Here is a 21,248-nt window from a genome sequence, read left to right as displayed (position 1 = left end):
ATAGCTGGTCACAGCCTTTAACTAATTCATAGCACCTGGTCCTTTTGAAAGAATTTTTCTATCTGACATAAACACATGTGAAATATCCAATTATTTTTGAAAGGAAAAGAAAAAAGGAGATACATAAATAAGAAACAAGCAGAATGCATGTGAACAAAATTATGACCAAGAAATCTTCCAACAACAATCTGAACATGCATACAACAGAATCACCCTTTCATGCTTAGGAAAAGGTGCTTTCTAAAAAGTCAAGTCATTACAATGTTTAATCATACCCAACCACATGTAAGCATTAATGGTAGCATATAGTCTTAAGTTTCTACCAGGGTTTTCAGCTTCTATTTGTCCTCCCTGTATTTAACCTGAACACTCAATCCTATCCATTCTTAAAGACTGAGCAGGGCTCCTCCTCAATTCAGTCTTTTACTTTGCCTATTCACAGTAATCTTCAAAAAATCATCTATTATACTCCTTGCCGTTGAGTTAATTCCAACACAAAAGACAGAGTAGAACTGCCCCATAGGGTTTCCAGGGCTGTAATCTTTACAGAAGCAGATTGCCACATTTTCCTCCCTTGAAGTGGCTGGTGGGTTCAAACCACCGACCTGTTAGCAGCCAAGCGCTTAACCACTGCACCACCAGGGCTATTTTATACTCATCTAGAAATGATCATGTATTGTGCTGGGGTATCTTTTGTATTTGTAGCAATGCTGTTCTTTAACTTTCATATTACATTTAACTTTCCATATTGTCATGCATTTTAACTTTTTTAAGGCAGGGACTGTATGGCAATTCTTGATCGTAAAACCTTAATGGTATAGGGGCTTTTACATCATAATCACACATAAAGTACTTGTTGGGCTGATTGCAAGATTTCAGATTTGGGTTTAATGTCATAAACTAGTAAATGACAGATTCTCACCAAATCAAACAAAACTTACTTAAGGTAAGAGCCAAACTAGAGATATGCCGTTCAAATGCAACTTGGGTTTAGAAAAAAGCCGAGAAAGAAATTTTAAAAAAACAGTTGAAGCTATACGTCCATGCTTGCCACTTTGATCGTGAACTTATCTTGTAAGAGCTTTGTCAAAATATTTCCCTATTATGAAGCCAGCAGATACCTGATACCAAAACCAGCTAAAGACAGCACAGAAAAAGAAAATTACAGACCTATATCCCCCATGAACATAGATGCAAAAATCCTCAAAAAAATTCTAGCCAATGGAATTCAACAACATATCAAAAAAAAAAGATCCACCATGACCAAGTGGGATTTATACCAGGTATGCAAGGATGGTTCAATATTACAAAAACAATGTAATTAGCCACATAAATAAAACAAAAGACAAGAACCACATGATTTTATCAATTGATGTAGAAAAGGCATTTGACAAAGTCCAACACCCATTCATGATAAAAACTCTCAGCAAAATAGGAATAAAAGGAAAATTCCTCAGCATAATAAAGGGCATTTATACAAAGCCAACAGCCAACATCGTCCTTAATGGAGAGATTCTGAAAGCACTCCCCTTGAGAACAGGAACCAGACAAGGATGCCCCTTATCACCATTCTTATTCAACATTGTGCTGGAGGTCATAGCCAGAGCAATTAGGCAAGATAAAGAAATAAAGGGCATCCAGATTGGTAAGGAAAAAGTAAAAGTATCTCTGTTTGCAGATGACATGATCTTATACGCAGAAAACCCTAAAAAATACTCAAAAAAAACTACTGAAACTAATAGAAGAGTTCAGCAGAGTATCAGGTTACATGATAAATATACAAAAATCAGTTGGATTCCTCTACACCAACAAAAAGAACATCAAAGAGGAAATCACCGAATCAATAGCATTCACAGTAGCCCCTCAAAAGATAAAATACTTAGGAACAAATCTAACCAGAGACATAAAAGACCTATACAAAGAAAACTACAAGACTCTACTGCAAGAAACTAAAAGGGACCTACATAAGTGGAAAAACATACCTTGCTCATGGATAGGAAGACTTAACATTGTAAAAATGTCTATTCTACCAAAAGCTATCTATATATACAATGCAATTCCGATCCAAATTCCAATGACATTTTTTAATGAGGTGGAGAAACAAATCACCAACTTCATGAGGAAGGGAAAGAAGCCCTGGAAAAATAAAGCATTACTGAAAAAGAAGAAAGTGGGAGGCCTCACTCTACCTGATTTTAGAACCTATTATACAGCCACAGTAGTCAAAACAGCCTGGTACTGGTACAACAACAGACACATAGACCAATGCAACAGAATCGGGAACCCAGATATAAATCCATCCACATATGAGCAGCTGATATTTGACAAAGGCCCAGTGTCAGTGAATTGAGGAAAAGACAGTCTTTTTAACAAATGGTGCTGGCATAACTGGATATCCATCTGCAAAAAAATGAAAACAAGACCCATACCTCACTCCATGCACAAAAACTAAATCCAAATGGATCAAAGACCTAAACATAAAGTCTAAAACGATAAAGATCATGGAAGAAAAAATAGGAAAAACGTTAGGGGCCCTAATACATGGCATAAACAGAATGCAAAACATTACCAAAAATGATGAAGAGAAACCAGATAACTGGAAGCTCTGAAAAATCAAACACCTGTGCTCATCTAAAGACTTCACCAAAAGAGTAAAAAGACCACCTACAGACTGGGAAAAAGTTTTCAGCTATGACATCTTCGACAAGCGTCTGATCTCTAAAATCTACATGCTTCTGCTAACATTCAACCATAAAAAGACAAACAACCCAATTAAAAAATGGGCAAAGGATATGAAAAGACACTTCACTGAAGAGGACATTCAGGTAGCTAACAGATACATGAGGAAATGCTCACGATAACTAGCCATTAGAGAAATGCAAATCAAAACCACGATGAGATTCCATCTCACTCCAACAAGGCTGGCATTAATCCAAAAAACACAAAATAATACATGTTGGAGAGGCTGTGGAGAGACCGGAACACTTCTACACTGCTGGTGGGAATGTAAAATGGTACAACCACTTAGGAAATTGATTTGCCACTTCCTTAAAAAGCTAGAAATAGAACTTCTATACGACCCAGCAATCCCACTCCTCGGAATATATCCTAGAGAAATAAGAGCCTTTACACAAACAGATACATGCACACCCACGTTTACTGCAGCACTCTTTACAACAGCAAAAAGATGGAAGCAACCAAGGTGCCCATCAACAGATGATTGGATAAATAAATTATGGTATATTCACACAATGGAATACTACGCATTGACAAAGACCAGTGATGAATCTGTGAAACATTTCATAACACGGAGGAACCTGGAAGGCATTATGCTGAGTGAAATTCGTCAGTTGCAAAAGGACGAATATTGTATAAGACCACTATTATAAAAACTTAAGGAATAGTTTAAACTGAGAAGAACATATTCTTTTGTGGTTACGAGAGCGGGGAAGGAGGGAGGGTGGGAGAGGGGTATTCACTAATTAGATAGTAGGTAAGAGCTACCTTAGATGAAGGGAAAGACAACACACAATACAGGGAGGTCAGCACAACTGGACTAAACCAAAAGCAAAGAAGTTTCCTGAATAAACTGAAGGCTTCGATGGCCAGCGTAGCAAGGGCAGGGATCTGGGAACCATGGTTTCAGGGGACATCTAGGTCAACGGGCAAAATAAAATTTATTAACAAAACATTCTGCATCCCACTTTGAAGAGTGGCGTCTGGGGTCTTAAATGCTAGCAAACAGCCATCTAAGATGCACCAATGAGTCTCAATCCACCTGGATCAAAAGAGAATGAAGAACACCATGAACACAAGGTAATTACAAGCCCAAGAAACAGAAAGGGCCACGTGAACCAGAGACTACATCATCCTGAGACCAGAAGAACTAGATGGTGCCCAGCTACAACCGATGACTGCCCTGACAGGGAACACATCAGAGAACCCCTGAGGCAGCAGGAGAGCAGTGGGATGCAGACCCCAAATTCTTCTAAAAAGACCAGACTTAATGGTCTGACTGAGAGTAGAAGGACCCTGGTGGTCACGGCCCTCAGACCTTCTGTTGGCCCAGGACAGGAATCATTCCCAAAGTCAACTCATCAGACATGGATTGGACTGGACAATGGGTTGGAGAGGGATACTGGTGAGGAGTGAGCTTCTTGGATCAGGTCGACACTTGAGACTATGTTGGCATCTCCTGCCTGGAGGGGAGATGAGAAGGTAGAAGGGGTTAGAAGCTGGCAAAATGGACAAGAAAAGGGAGAGTGGATGGAGGGAGTGGGCTGTCTCATTAGGGGGAGCGTAATTGGGAGTATGTAGCAAGGTGTATATAAGTTTTTATGTGAGAGACTGACTTGATTTGTAAACTTTCACTTAAAGCACAATAAAAATTATTTTTAAAAAAATTTCCCTATTGCATTAGTTTAGTCTATCCATTGTCTCATTTTAGCTTTATAAACTTAATCAGATAAAATTTTCTATTTTACCAATAAAGAAATTAAATTACCCAAAGTCACACTACTGCAGAGCTGTAATAGACCTAGTAACTTCCACTAATTGAGAGCCTATCTTGGTTACCTCAGCCAGACATGACCTTTAAACTGAGACCTCAGGGATGAGTAGGTATCAACCAGGCAAGGTAGGAATTGATCCTGGCAGAAAAAACAGCATGTGTAAAGACCCAGATCCGATTAAATATACGACTTATTTGAAAAACCAAAATTCAAATAGGTAACTTTACTAAAATTTTAATTAGTTATTAAGTTTTGGTTCAGTGCCTAACAAATGCCAAGGATTCAGTATTGCCTCAAGATGAATTCTTCCTTTTCTGAAATTGTACCTAAAACATTTATGTATGTGCATATTTTGGAAGAAACAAGGACTTAAGACAAAAACTGTTAAAAGATGTGCTGCCCGAAGTTGTTAAAAGCTATCACTTTATTTCAATTTCAAAAGCCACAGAGCCCTGGTGGTGCAGTGGTTAAGAGTTCTGCTACCCAAAAGATCAGCAGTTTGAATCCACCAGCTGCTCCCTGGAAACTCTATGAAGTACTTCTACTCTGTCCTACAGGGTTGCTATGAGTGGATAGTTTTACTTTAACCAAGCCATGATTTCACTTCAACTTTAGTACTACGTAAAGTGCTCTACTTTATACATAACAGTAGAATCTCAACTAAATTCACCTAGGATTTGCTAGGTATTCACTGTATATAAAATAGCTATGTACCAAATTGTACATACTGAAACAGACCCACATTATTGTAAAATTCTACACCATAGTAGTTAGCCACATACTAGGAAATAATACAGCTTCTTCAACTCTTAACAGTGCTATATTCTTCATCCTTCAAAAGCTATTTTCTTTTTAAATCCTGAATATATTTAATTTTTTCCTATATCTAAACTTTTCAAAATTACTAAATGAGAAAAAAATATCAAGGCCAGGAATAAGTATAAAGCATGCTTCTGAAGGTAGAATTAGACTATTACTCATTTGTTTAAAATACATTTTAAGACTGTAACAAGTGCATTATTCATTAACTATTTTAATATACTATTTCTTCACTTTCAAAATGTATTTATTAGGGGATGAAAAACATTTGAAAAGAATGGTGATAGTTGTACAACATCATGAATGTAATTAATGTCATTGAAAAATGGCCAAAATGGTAAATGCTGTTTTATTATATATATTTTAACACTATTTTGTATACATGCCTAATGTGTCCAGCTCAGGTTAGTATAGAAGATAAAAAAATAGTCCATAGTCTTAGAAATTAGAAATACCTTTATATAGTATTATGGATTGATCTCCAGGATACACTGTTAATAGAAAAAAACAAAACAAAACAATGTAGAGAAAAGTGTGGCTAGCATGCTACTGTTTACTTAAGAAAAGGGGAGAGGAGGTATGAAGACATTGTATACATATTTGCTTATACATTTTTAAATGTAAGGATGAACCATCCATTTTCTTTCTTAATGGTTACCCATTAAGAGGAAGGGCAGGAACAGGGCAAAGATTAGCCAGAAGGTATACTTCTCTGTTTTATTTGATTTGTATTTAGAACTTTATAAATATTTTTCATAATTATAAAACAAAATAAAAATTCTAAAAACTAATCCTAAAAAATAAATACATCAAAAGACAAATGAAGCAGATGAACCTAACTACAATGAGTTGGTGGCAGAACCACAGAGAGAGAAACCTGAATTTAATCAAGCTTCTAGATCTTCACATTTACAAGAAATACAGGGGACAGTAGAACATCTTAAACAATATCACAGAATCCGCAGTACAGAAAATTCCAGGTATTCGAACTGGTTTGAACCAGTTCAGTCATGGCTGACAAAGCAAAACCAGAACAGACCCAGATTTTTACAATTTGGGTGATTCAGAACAACGACTGTAACAGGAAAAACTACGGGTGGAGCCCTGGAATGGGAGACTCGGAAGGGTCGTAGTAGGCCCTTTCAAGAGCCTGATGTGTGAGATTGGATTACTGGCAGGACATTCAAAGAAGTGTGATCGGCCACCATTTTTGAGCAGGGCAACTCCGTTTCCAACTCTGCTCAAAATCCAAAGGGGCAAGAGATTTGGTTGCCATGGAACACACATGCTGCCCTTGTTTTCCAAGAGGGTGATTCAGTTTCTAGCAGCACTTCAACCCGTAATTTTTCCCGTGCCAGTTATCATTCCAGTTCACCCAAATTTCAAAAATTCAGGTCTGTTCCAGTTTCGTTTCCTCGGCCATGACTGAACTGGGAAGAACCAGTTCAAAGCCCTGGGAAATTCTAGGGGACAAACAATAATTAGTACAGCAATTAAATTTCAAAAAAGGAATTAAGAAAAAAAAAAAAAACACAGAAGAGATAAAGGAAGAAACCATAGATTAAAGGAGACTTAAGTTATAAACTGACTGTAACACATGGACTTGATTCAAACAAATAAGGAAAAAAAAATTAAGAGCCAGTTGGGAAAATCTGAACACTAGGTATTTGATAATACAACAATTTTTGGTAATTTCTTTAGGTATGATAATGTTATATAATTACTATGTTTTTTAAAAAGAATCCTTATCTTTCAGAAATACACATTTTATACAAATATATACTTATTTATATGTATATTACATATGCATTACGTAAGGCACTCTGATGGCGCAAGAGTTATGTGCTTCGCTGTTAACGTAAAGATTGGCAGCTCCAATCCTCCACTCAGCAGCTCCATAAAAAAAAGACCTGGCAATCTGCTTACGTAAAGATTACCGCCAAGAAAACCCTATGGGCAGTTCTACTCTGTCACGTTGAGTTGCTATGAGTCAAAATCGACTCAACAGCACCTAACAACAACAACATTCATTATGTATGAATAGGTATGAATTATGAATAGGTATTTACATATTTATAATTTTATCCATGTACACAGTAAAACCTGTGAAAGCTGGAACCTGTATAAGGCGGAACCCTGTCGGAGAAGGAAAACGCAAGTATTTTCCACTAAAAAGAATAGAAAAGTGGTAAGACTACACACTGCCAAAAGCGGATGAACTTGAGAGACGTGGAAAAACAAGGCAGTCCTGCCAAGTTCCAACTCTCACAAGTTTCAGTGTACGTATAAATGAAATCATACATGTCTGTGATTTGCTTCAAAATAATACATGAGAGTAAAGTTACACATGAGCAAACACTGGTCATAAGTTGAAAATTGTTGAAGCTGGGTTAGGGCACATGGGGTCCATTATAACATTCTATTTTTATACACTTTGAAACTTCACAATAAAGTTTTACAAAAAGAGTTAACAATTACTCCCAGAGCTAATAATGCACCTTTCCCCATCGGGAAATTATGCTGCTAATTACCCCTTCATGATTCCACAACACTGACTGCTTCTATCACTTGGCCGGTGTATGACAATCCTTCCCAAACCTCAGATCCACCTCGAATTAAAAAAAAATGCTGATTTCCTTCGCTGCATCTTTTCTTCAACCAGGAAATCTGTTTTTCTAACATAAGAGAACTTCAAATCACTCATACTGGAAATGGTAAACAGAAAGTGTTGGAAATTTAAAAAAAGGAAAACAATAGAACAGACACTCTTTGTCTAAAGAAGGCTTAGGAAAAAGTAAATAAAGTGAAGAAAATGAAACCTAAACCTTAGAAATAAACTCCTACATTCCTTCACAGGGAGAAAGCTACGAGGTGCATGTAATAGGGGCTGAGGTCCCATGTTTTGGTATAAATTTATTACATGCAGAGCCACAATCATGTAACTATATGTACTAAGGAGGGCTAGGCTGAGCAGGTTAAATAAGGGTTACATCTTTGAGACCTCAGGAAGCTAATAATCAACTGCAAATTAGAAAACTACTGAACAAACAGAAGGGGAAAAAATGTCTCCTAATTGTGTACTGGAAACCCTGGTGGCATAGTGGTTAAGAGCTACGGTTGCTAACCAAAAGGTTAGCAGTTCAAATCCACCAGGTGCTCCTTGGAAACCCTATGAGGCAGTTCTACTCTGCCCTATAGGGCCATTATGAGTTGGAATTGACTCAATGCCAACAGATTTTTCTTTTTTTAATTGTGATTATTTGCAAGTAAAGCAAAACAAATGTGACAACATCTCAGTGAAATGGAAGCAGTAAGCCTTAAGTTTCCACAGAGCAAGAAGTGGTACCGCACTCTTCACTACAAATTTAATAATGGAAAATATATATATATTTACATAGCCTTTCATAGTTTTTTGTACTACCACAAATTCATTAATCCTATTTTTTATAAGGTGTTAAGTTTTCAACCATATCCATCACCAGGACTTTGAGAGACTTAAATTCCCATGGTTAAGAGACTTCCATAAATTACATTTTGTCTCTTCAATGAAACACTAAGCCACTTAAGGCTAGGACTATGTCTTTGGCCACTTTAAATCACCAGGTCTACTTATATTCTACATAGAGTAGATGCTCAATACATGTTTGATGGTTAGCAATTTATGCGAAACAAGGTAAAAAATATGTCAAAGAATTACATTAAATATTATAATGAGGCATATGAGTTTTGAAAAAACCTGCCCTCAAGGAGTTTGTAATCTTTTATATTGATGTTTTAAATATGCCATAGTTTTTGGTGTTTGAAGGAGCGATAGTGCACAAAACAACTACTGCTGCTTCTTTACAGTCTGCATTTCAAAAGTATGGCAATTCCCACAACCTTCCACTGACATGAAAAAACCTTGTCTCTAAAGACTATTATGTTAACTGAACCAGCTCTATTCCCAAAGCTACTTATAAAATGAATACTAATGGTTAGAGAGTAACAACACACTCAAATAGGCAAAGGTACTAAATATATTGCTTATTAATTGGTTAAAAAAAAAACAGGATTATGGCATTAACAGATCAATGAAATTAATATATATCTGAATACTTGTAAGAGTCAATAAGAGTCAGGTGAGTTAATTTGCAAAACTGCAAAATTTTTTTCAATTTGGCTGGAACAGAAAACAAATCCTAGGAGAAAAGAGCAGAAATAAGTGGCAATATGGTAATAGAAGCATGCACTGAGTATCTGGAATCACTCAGGTCTGTATCAAATACTTCTACAAATGTTCCCAAAAAATCGTATAAATTTATACACACACCAAACCAAGCCAAACCCACTGCCATCAAGTCAATTCCAACTCACAGAGACCCTGCAGGGCAGAGCAGAACTGCCCCAGAGGGTTTCCAAGGCTGTAAGTCTTTATGGAATCCACAGAGCAGCTCGTAGGTTTGAACCGCTGACTTTTTGGTTAGCAGCCAAGCGCTTTAACCACTGTGCCCCCAGGGCTCTTATAAGTGAATGAAAATGCAAAAAAATCCATCCTAGAAAAATGCAAGTCAATATAAACTATAAAATGTAATACCACAAAAAAATACTAGGAAAAAGAGCCTATCAGCAAATCAAACAGAAATGTGCAACATGAAACATGACAAGTAATCAGAAAAAACAACGCAGTTAATTGGAACCTTCATACGTTGCTGGCGGGAACGTAAAAAGGTGCAATCACTGGAGAACAGGTGTTCCTCAAAAAGTTAAACATAGAATTACCATATGACCCAGCAATGCCACTCCTAGGTATATACCCAAAAGAACTGAACACAGATACTCAAACAAATACATGTACACAAATGTTCACAGCAGCACCATTCACAATACCCTAAAAGTGAAAATAACCCAAATGTTCATCAAAGGATGAACGGATAAACAAAATGTTGAATACCCATATAATGGAATATTAGTCAGCCAAGAGAAATGAAGTTTTGATACATGCTACAACTTCAACAAACCTCAAAAACAATATGCTACATGAAAAAAGCCAAATAACAAAATGTATATTCAATTTACATGAAATATACAGAATAAGTAAATCCACAGAGACAGAAAACAGATTCACGATTGCCAGGGGCTGGGGGTAAGGGGGTGTAGGAAATGAGTGCTGAGTGGGGAAGGTGTCTCCTTAGGAGGTGACGAAAACATTTTAGAACTACATAAAAGGTAGTAATTTCACAACACTGTGAATGTACTAAACTGAACTGTCAACTTTAAAGTGGTCAATTTTATGCTATTCGAATTTCACTTCAATATAAATGAATAAAAGAAATACACATGCTTATCTCTTTATAATGCAAAATACTAATTGTTTTCCCACAGATTTATGTACCTGATTACCAACCTTCTTTTCTTCATTCCTGTAAGATATCCTGACTAAATTCATCACTCCCTTCATTTCCATATGCCTCAGCTGCCCTTTACCCCATCTGTACTATCCCTCTACCTAACCCTTTCATTTTGCCCTGAGGAACTCTTGCTCTATCCTTGAGTCAGTTACCAGCTAACCTGCTCCTCCTGTGTTCCTTATCTTTATGACTCTGAACTCATCATCAATTCTTTTCTCTACCTCTCAACCAAGGAGCCCTGGTGAGCCCTGGTGGCACAACAGGTAAGCACTTGGCTGCTAATTGCAAGGTTGGTGATTCGAACCCACTCAATGGCTCTACAGAAGAAAACTTACAGCCTAGAAAATCCTTTGTGGCAATTCTATTCTGTCACATGGGGTCACAAATTGAATCGATGGCACCTAATAACAACATCTCTCAACCAAAAAGTCACCAAGTTATATCCTTACTCCCACCTAAAGCTCTCTCAAATTCATTTCCTCCTTGCTATCCCCACTACCACTGCCTCCATTAATTTTGTTCTCATCACTTTTAGCCCAGATTGCTATAGCAGAAAGCCTACCCCTCGCCACATTGTCAACCTGCTAACTCTACAACTCAGCCTTCGCACCAGTCACTAGAATTCTTTCTAAAATAAAAATGTGAAATCTTACTCCCTTGCTTAAAATCCTTCAGGGGCTCCAGGGCTTTCAGGATAATTTCAACACAGAAAGTCATTTTATGACCTAAGTCTAGTAGTCTCACTCTGGTTATATTATTACCTCATTCCAACTATCACCTCACCAGTCAGACTGAAATACCTGCACATCTCCAAACTCAAACTGTTCAGTTTTTCATTCGGCTATGTGTGGAGCCCTGGTGGCACAGCGGTTAAGAGCTTGGCTGCTTACCAAAAAGGTCGGCAGTTCAAATCTACCAGCCGCTCCTTGGAAACCCCATGAGGCAGTTTTACCTTGTCCTATACGGTCGCTATGAGTCCAACTCAATGACAATGGGCTTGTTTTTTGTTTTTGCTTGTTTTCTTTTTGTTTTTTAATGCTTTTGTGCATACTATTCTCTCCACCTAAAACCTCCAACTCCAACCCCACCCACCATCCCTAATCCCCCTCTCCAGCTGGCAAGCTACTACTCATCTTTCAAAACTCAACTCTTGGCTTACAACAAGTCTTTCTTAACTCTTCAGTTTAAAATAAATACCTTCCCATGTTCCCATGCCACGCCATATTTTAATCATTTGATTTTTTTAGGTCTCCTACACTCTACAGTGCGTCTTCAAGACTGCCTCCTTTTTAACTGAAACCTGCCTTTGTTACCAGTAATCCTCTCCCATAGAAACCTTACCATCTCCAATTGGCTCCCCTTTTGTCAGTGGAAAGGATGGTTCCTCCATCCCTCCCTTGTACCACCACTCCGACTCCAGTGTCACACGAGGTCCATCATCTATCATCACTCTACCTCATTGTTAAGTCCACATCCTCTTCATTTTCTCATCACCATCGTTTACCATACTCATGACACAGTTCTGGGTTCCTCAATGAATTCAGCACCTAGTTCATGTTTTTCTCAACTTACCCACATCCTGCCATCAACATCATCATCTCTGCAAATTCTTTAGTGAAAAGGTAGAAATCAGGACACAGACAGCCGGTTTCAAAGGAAAGAAAACTTGCTTTTCAATTTACCAAGCTTTTTTCTTAAGTACATTAATTCCGAAATGATGATAAGATACCAAAGAGAAATATTCAGTAAGGTGGACATGGGGAGCTGGCACACAAGAAAGAGGCAACGCAAGGAGATGCCAATTTGATCATCATGAACACCGAAGAGACGATCTCAGGCAATTAGAGGTAATTTAAAGAAAAAAGAGTAGGCTAAGTACTTGCTTCGACCTCCTATAATGTTAGGCCTAACCCGGAATCATTTGGTTTCTTTCATCTCGCTCCAGGCTACTGGAAAGAGTTACGGAGTCCTTCAGAGCAAGTTCATCTCTTAATTTTGATGAAATACTACTCCTAAGCAATCTTTTTGTTCTCTTAGTGTTGATTCATTAGCACAATAAGTTCCAACTTAAGGGCTACAGAGTCCTGGGGAGCTGCAGAATTAGCTACTTCAATGAGTTCCCAGAGGTATGCATTACATAAAGCCTATCTCCCAGTGTACGTATTATTTTTCAAATATGTACACAATATTGTGGTTAATAAAATACAAAGCCATTAAAAGAATACTACTTGCTAATATGCATTTTCTCAGTTAATAAATACAGGCAGTCCTCAATTTACAACAGGGTTCCATTTATGTCAGTTCTGAAGTCAAATACTTTTTTTTTTTTTCAGTTTTCATTATTGCCTTTTATTATCAGCATCTTTATAAATCCAATCTTTGTCTTGGGGGTTGGCATAAGAATGATAACATTGGCAAATTATACACCACAACACTGTATGTAAAATCAGGGCTTTGAATCAGTTTGAACTGGTTCAGTCATAGTCCACAGACACAAGGGCAGTGTACGCGCTGCATAGCAACCAAAGCTCTTGCCAGTGGGATTCTGTCTAGAGTAGGAAACAACACTGCCCTGCTCGAAGATGGTGGCCAACCACACTGCTCTGAATGTATGTCACTCTCTACAATCCTGCCAATAATCCAAGTTCCCAAATCAGGAAACTTTCAAGAGCCTGAGGTAGGAGATTGGATTATTAGCAGGACTACGGAGAGAGGCGCACATTCAAAGTGGCGTTCTCAGTTGCCATCATTAAGCCTGGCAGTGCTGTTTCTGACTTGGGACAAAAATCCCACAGGCAAGAGCTTTGGTTGCTATGCAACACTTAAATGCTGCCCTTGTTTCCATCGGCATTACTGAACTGTTTCGAACCAGTTTGAAGCCCTGTGTAATACATATTACTAATGATAAGATGTACAAAAAAAGGAGGGGAGGGGCAGTTTTAAGTGTGGTTCATTATAACTCAAATACAACCTAAGTCAGGGACTACCTGTACTAAAAACATAACTACAGTCATATGGGGGTCCACAAAATTGTTTTGAAGTTAAAGAGGTGATCATCTTGAAAATATTGGAAAGAGTATTCCCCATAGCACTTAAACATCCTTTCCACACTCCAAGCTTCCAGTTAACCACTGGCCACTGCCACTACCACTGATGCTTTCACTTTCCCAAGGAAATCATATGCATCTTCATAAGTTCCCTTATCCACTTGCCTCTCAATCTCAATCTATTTGAATTTATTCTTTGTTTCCTACCTCTATAAATGTTTGATGATTTAGCAATTAATGATATGTCTCCTCCTTTTTAAGACTAATTCATCAATGTATACGTCTGATCCCGTCTCTTACCTGGCTCCCTTGCCCATCAAACAAGTTTAATCTCTCCTTTTTCAAAAACTTCTCCCCTTCTACCTAAAAATATTAGCAGATCCCCTTATTCTGACAAAACTTTACTTGATTCTACTCTATGTTCTAGGTACTATTCTATTGCTTTTCTTCCTTTAGCTATCAAATTCTCAGTGTTGGCAAACTACAGCCTGGGCCAGCTGCCTATTTCTGTAAATAAGGTTTTACTGGAAAAGCCATCCCCATTTCTTTAGGTATTATCTATGAGTGTTTTTTTGCACTACAAAGGCAGAACTAAGTAGTTAGAGATCCCATGCCTACAAGCCTAAAATATTCACTGTCTAGCTCCTTAAAAAAAGTTTGCCAATCCCTGGGTCTCTAAGTATGGTCTACATTCAGTGCCATAATTTCCTCTCAGGACAGCAGGATGCCATCAAAGGTTTTGGCGCAGCAATAAAGTACCACAATTAAAAGGGCTTTTCAAGACTTCTGGTTTAACAACAGTGTGGAGGATAGATATTAAGTAAGACAGAATATTTAGGAAACTATTCCAAGTGTCTAGCCATTAGGTATAAATAGCAGGAGGAAAATGAAAGGCAGTTTTTTTTTTTTTTTTTTTAAGGACCAAGCATCAATACTAGGTGACAATGTGAGAGAGGACACAATGCTAATACCGAGGTTTAATCTGGACGATATGGTTCTCAGAATTTGCTTTTTCTCCTAGAGTCTACTGTACACTTACAGCTCTTCACAGTTCCCTGCCTTGCTGTGGAGTTCCTAAAAATCCTAATTCCACATACTCTGTGTACAAGGCATTCCCCATGCTTGCTATCTGGCTAGCTCCTGGGTAAGCAAATCATTTAGAAATAGGTAGTCTCATAGAGTTAACAGAATGAGAACACAGGGCCAATGTCAGAGGTGAATAGAGTACTCACCTGTGGTACCAAGCAGAGAGAGAGGGGAATTAAGATTTCAGGTCCAGAACTGGCTCTAGCCAAACAGGAAGCAGCTACGAAATTGCTCACAGCAGAAGCAAAAAGTCTTTAGGATTCTGACACACTCTTTCTGATGTTCAGACAGACCATCACTAGAGTAGTCTAAAAGGTGAAGAATTACATGGAGCAGACCCTACTGGTCTTTTGTCTAGACAAAGCAGTCTTCCTTATTAAAGGTGACACTACTTTTCAAAATGGCCAACATGATACTAACCTTCGTTAACAGAATTTTCACAGCCCACAAGGTTGAGAAGGATATCATCATCTTTATCATCATCTACTTCAGATCCCAGTAGCATCCAGCTTTCCACATTATCGCTTTCTGAAATGGTGCTGTCTTCCTCTTCACTTGAACTGACTTCTATGATCATGACTTCTGGGATCATATCTGATCTCTCTTCATGGTTGGGCTTCTCAGTATCCCTCTTACATTTCTTCTCAGCCAACTCGTTAGAATGAATAAGGGCAGGAGGACACCAGGTCTTTTCTTGTGGTTGAACTCTAATATTCTTTCTTTTACATCTATATATACTATCTTCATCAGACAAAGTAATGACCTCTGACCCATCTGATAGCTGGATGACTTCACTATCTGAAAGGACAATTAGGTTCTTCTGATTTGTTTTACCACTTGGTGATTCAGAATTCCCAGGTTCTTTTGCTTCATGTTCTTCTTCTCCAACATTACCAAGATCTTGGGCATAATGAACTTGGCTGTAGAGTTGAAATTCCACCTCGCTATCGACACTTTCACTAGATGATTCTTCACGATAAAGATCATCTTCATATGCTTCTACAGTCTCATAACCACCAAACATCATGGAAAATCAGTAACCTTGATGCTGTAAAAGACAAAACCATGCAAATGTATTTAAAAAGCTCAGATCATGTCTGTTTACTACATAATGTTGTCACCCCTTAGAGACAACTTCTGTGTAAGGCCATCCTTTTTCTCAATGACTTAAAATTTTAAGTAGCTCTCACTATTTCATCAATCCCTCACCCTTTCCCGTATACATGCTCATACAGGAATATTATTTCAACTATAAATAAAATCCACAACCAGAAAAAATTATCAAATTTACTGTTGTGGGATAATTTTTACGTCAACTAAAAAATAATCTTATGGTCTTTTGATCCTTGACCAAAGGAATCCATAAAAGATATTTGGAAAACCTGGCTTACTGAACTGCTAGCTATAAAGACATGTATGAAATAAACTTACTAAGTACCTAAATTTGCGGCAAAACTTGATAGCTTTGAGAATAAAAGCATAAGCAGAAATACTTTCCTACTGTGAGCATATTCAATCCTGCTCATCCCTCAGCTCAGCTTAATTAAACATCATTTCCTCAGGGAAGCTTTCCTTGACCCACCAGACTAAATTAAGCACCCTCTTACAAGCTTCCACAGCACTTCATGTATCAAAACATTCATCCTGATTCTAATTATTCAATGTAAATCTCCAAAAAGCAGATCACAAACCCCAGGAGGGCAGGAACTACTAGCACTCATGTAAAAGATGGATCCCCAAAACCAAGCACAGTATGGCATTGAGGTGGAGCTCTAAAAATGTTTGTTGACGTAACGAATGAATAAATCAATAATATCAGACATTTGTTTTTCAGCCCTGATAAATCTAGTATGTGCATAAAATATGGAAAGTACGATAAGATGGAAAACCCTGGTGGCGTAGTAGTTAAGAGCTATGGCTGCTAACTAAAAGGTCAACAGTTCAAATCTACCAGGAGCTCCTTGGAAACCCTATGGGGCAGTTCTACTCTGTCCTACAGGGTCGCTATGAGTCGGAATCGACTCGATGGTGCTGGGTTTGGTTTTTTTTTTGGTTTGGTTATAGGGTCGCTTGGAAACCCTGGTGGTGTCGTGGTTAAGTGCTACAGCTGTTAACCAAGAGGTGAGCAGTTCGAATCCACCGCGCTCCTTGGAAACTCTATCGGGCAGTTCTACCCTGTCCTATAGGGTCACTATGAGTCGGAATCAACTCCACAGCAGTGGGTTTGGTTTTTGGTTTATAGGGTCGCTATGAGTCGGAATCGACTCAATCGCAATGAGTTTGGTTTTTTGGTTTTGGTACGATAGAATGAATTTTGTAATTGCCCTCAACTATTCAAAAGTCTTAAATTCTTATATCGTCAACCAAAAACCTACAAGGTAAATGTTTCGAATACGTACTAACGGAATAGTAATCAAAATGAGAGCTCTGGAAAAATAACTCCTATTTGTTCAAAAATCAGGGACAGTCCAGAAAATAACAATGCCAATTTATTCTTCTACTCCACTTTTAGTTATATCACACCAACCCCACTGCCATCAAGTCAATTCTGACTCATAGCGACCCTACCAGATAGCATAGAACTGCCCCATAGTGTTTCCAAGGAATGGCTGGTAGATTCGAACCGTCAGCCTTTTGGTTAGTAGCTAAGCTCTTAAGCACTGTGCCACCAGCGCTCCTTTAGCTATACAGTACAGATAATTAAGAAAGAACAGTGGTTTTCTTAGTTTTCAAATTCCCTGCCCAAAACATCTGGGTGTTGTGACAGCATTTTTTGGTGATGTGACCAGCTGACCCCAAAAATCAAATGAACAAGAGCCAAAAATATACTATACTCATGCTAGAGTTTTTGTTTTCTTTTCCAGCTCAACTTTTAATGCCTTTTTTCTTCTGAAAGATACAATGTATCTGTTCCCTTTTTATACTGAATTCTTCAGGTTGCTACACTGTTATTGTCATACAAGTTCAATGTGGCTGTCTGAATAATAATGCTCACAGTATTTATCAGTTTATATTGAAATGTTAGCCCCAGAGAAATTCAAATAAAAGACGAATCCTTTCCTTTTTATTTAATAGGTAAATTAATTCTAAAAGAAGTCAAAGGAATTACGTTTCCTTCAAAATCCTCATTGGATCCATCCTGAGGATCCAGTGTGGACTTAAGATAAAACATAATTCTGGTGCAGCACAGAAAAAATTAAAAAGCTAAATTACAGAGTTACAAATTTGTACTACTCTTGGAGCCATCCCAAAGGAAAGGGATTAAGAACAGAGCCACAGGCACACCTGTGAATATATGCCAAAAAAAAAAAACTACAGAAACATAATAAAAACTGACTTCTTTGGGTCTAAGGGTTTATCTCTTTCCTGAAATGTAGAAAAGTGAATTCAACAATTTAGCCCCTATGGCCTTTAAGAGGATTTTGTACCTTCTGTACTTGAAAACTGTGCTCACCATAACTTGCTTTATTTATGTAGCTTTTGTACGCCAGGGTTAAGGTTTGCCTGAGGCTGTTCTGGTTTATGTTACCACCTTAATTACATTCAAATGCATTTAATTTACTTTTTAAGAAAGTGTATACTCAGAGGAAGATTGAAATATATACTCAGCACACTTTCTTAGCTTCTCGATCACTGTACACAATTCAAAGCATACTTAATTAGATAACACAAGGGTCCTATGACAGTCACAAAATTTTTAATTTGGAAGGGACTTTTCCGATTCTTATACAACCTCCTCAATTTACAGATAAGGAAACTGAGATCCAGACAGACAAGGAGGCCTATTCAAAGTTATGCAGCCAGTTACTAACAGAGCCAGCACTGATTCACATTTCCCTCTCAGCCAAGTGCTACAATTTTTTTAATAAAATTAAAATACACAAATTAATCACTTTTAAATAGATTAAAAAAAAAAACATTCCTTCAATGCTATATTTGCATTGGTTCTATCATGTAAATTTACCTCACGGGTAGCCATTTTACTTTCCAGCGGAGTATAAAACCTAAGAAAGAGGCATTTTAATCAGATGGAAATTTGTCAGTTTACCATCCAAGAGCCTTCCAAGTTAGTACTCAAAAGACTGCTGCAATTCCATGACCAAGACAGTTCTTATAAAAGAGCCTAAAATACTAGTTTGGCAATGAAACTTATGAGAATACATAGAATCTATACAGAGAATAAACACAAAGGCTCTCGCCACTCAAAAAGAGTAGTATTCATTCACTGAATTTTTTTAAAACGAGATAACTTAAGGTTTACGTAAGGTTCCAGAATTTGTTTAGAAATTATTTAAAGCCAATGCCTCTGCCTACTGGTCATTCCAGACATGGTGCTTATCTTCTTCCCAGGCACTTTTATAAAATCATTAGCCTAGATATTTCTTCTTGATGACATAGGCATCCAATCTCAGACGGATTTAAAACAAATCCACAGCTTGATTTTAAATCCACAATTTTCACTGGAAAGTGGTTAACATACATAGTTTATTTTCAAGTTAAAATTTCTGCCTTACTCTCAGTGAGCTGCCCTGACAGTGACAGATTTGAAACAGAAAAAAAGTTGATCATAATGTTAAAATTTCTGACCACGTGAAGAAATGTGGCTGCCACTTACAATCAAATCTAAATGGGGTAAAGAATCTCAGCGTGTGAAACAATGGTCACAAAGACAGAACACAAAATCTTGCTGGGAAAAAATTATGACTAAATTCATTCAGACATATCCCCAGCTGTTCTTGGGATACATAAAAGTCTGTTTATGAGAACCAACCCTATCTGGAAACACCTCCTTCACCACCTTTCCCTCAGCTCTTTTCCTTCTCCAACCTGTTTTACAATCCCCATTTCTACTAACAAATGCTTACTTCCATTTCTCGCTGGGTTCATTCCCCACCCTTAGATTCTTTGAAAAACAGCAATACTAAACTGTCTCAAAAGCATAATGCTGTCTTAAATACACTCAGAGACCACTTCAAATTCTTTGGAAGTAATAGACTAAGTATTCAAAACACCTGCAAGAGTCATCAAATTGAACCCTCTGGTTTTAAATGCGGGGAAACAGGCTCAGAGAAACGTTATTTATTGAGCTAAAAAAGACCATAAAAGATCTCCTAATTCAATCCTGTAATCTTGAAATAAAGGTCAATTCAGCCTAGAGATTTCTAACGTCACCAGCGAGCCGTGGCTAGACCCCAGGCCTGCTGACTCCGGCCAGTTTTCCACTGCACCGGGAGCTCTTCCTTGAAGTTGAAGGCAACTGCCGGCTCACATGACGTGAGGGATAAAAGGGATCTTAGTGAATGTGGTCCAAGTCTCCTTGTTTTACATGGGAAAAGGGGCACATGTCTTGATTTTTTTTTTGGTCCCACTGCTGCTGGGGGTGACCGAGCACCGTTCGGTCCCCACAGGCCGGGCTCCCTTTGGCGCGGCTGGACCTCCACGGTTAACTGACTGGCTGGCTTCCCTAAGAGCCAAGGGAATCTTGAGGGGCGGGAGAGCCGGAGCGCGAGGTAAAATGGGCAGAAACGCCAAGCCCACCGAGGCCGCTGACGTTCAGCCGTTACTGAACCACGGCTTCAGGCCTTGGCCAGGCAGGAAGAAGCGCACACCCAGGCCGGTCAGCCCAGCCCGAGGAAGGGAGCTCGGCTGAGGGGCCACGAGTCGCGCCCCACGCAGCCACGAGTGGGGACACAGACGGTACGCCGAAGCTGGCAAAGAGACAATCGCTAGTTCCACAGCCCAGCGGGCGAGGAGGAGGGAGGGCAGGGGTACCCGGCCGCGGGCGGCTCTGGGTCGGTCACACACATACTCACTGCCGCGGCTGCGACCAGGAAGCACCAACCAGGAACCAAAACGGGTAGAGGGACGGGGAGGGGCGAGGACGAATGAGGTAAGGAAGCCGCAATCGTGCGGAGCCGGGAGGAGGGCAGGCACTTCCGGGGAAAACACAGCTCTCGGAGGCGTATTTCCGTCCCCGCCCACCCTCAGGCCCTCCGTGCGCATGCGTGACAAATGGTAATCCTTTCTATTCACCGTCGATAATACTTTCGTTTGCTTTTCTTACACTTCTCCTCTCCCTCCACAGCTTCTTTCGGAAATAAGTAGGCTTCACGTTGATGGAGGGTGGTTTATTTTAATGCCTCGCACGAAGGAAGGCAAAAGAAAGGAGGAGTTCGTGACCATCTCTGTCCCCCAAAGAAACTACAGCTCCCATGATGCTCTCGGACGAGCCTCCGAACGGGCTCCGCCTCCTCCTACCTAATCTACTGGGGACACCCTACCAACGCCACGTGGAGCAGGAGCGGAGCAGCGGCACAGGTAGGGGTTGAAGGCCTGAGCGCAGACGGCTTGGCCAAAGAACCCCGGGACCCAGCCCAGGGAAGCTGCTCTAGGAACGC

General features: G+C 39.0%; 1 protein-coding gene across 2 annotated transcripts in view; it reads right to left on the bottom strand.

The window, feature by feature from the left end:
• ZCCHC7 (zinc finger CCHC-type containing 7) overlaps window positions 1-20,750 on the bottom strand; it is a 272,556-nt gene extending 251,806 nt beyond the window's left edge. The window contains exons 1-2 of one of the 2 annotated variants that reach the window (XM_049896565.1): window positions 20,664-20,750; window positions 15,271-15,898 (exon numbers count right to left, since the gene is read on the bottom strand). In XM_049896565.1, the coding sequence (XP_049752522.1) occupies window positions 15,271-15,877 (607 nt within the window). In that variant the 5' untranslated portion in view covers window positions 15,878-15,898; window positions 20,664-20,750. Of the gene's footprint in view, window positions 1-15,270; window positions 15,899-20,659 lie in introns of both variants that reach the window. The other variant, XM_049896566.1, reaches the window with a different exon arrangement.
• Between the last annotated feature and the right edge of the window lie 498 nt (window positions 20,751-21,248).

This window comes from Elephas maximus, chromosome 9 (genome assembly GCF_024166365.1).
Source record: "Elephas maximus indicus isolate mEleMax1 chromosome 9, mEleMax1 primary haplotype, whole genome shotgun sequence".
NCBI lineage: Eukaryota > Metazoa > Chordata > Mammalia > Proboscidea > Elephantidae > Elephas > Elephas maximus.
The sequence above is the reverse complement of the archived record's forward strand: the minus strand, read 5'-3'. Positions and strand labels throughout refer to the sequence as shown.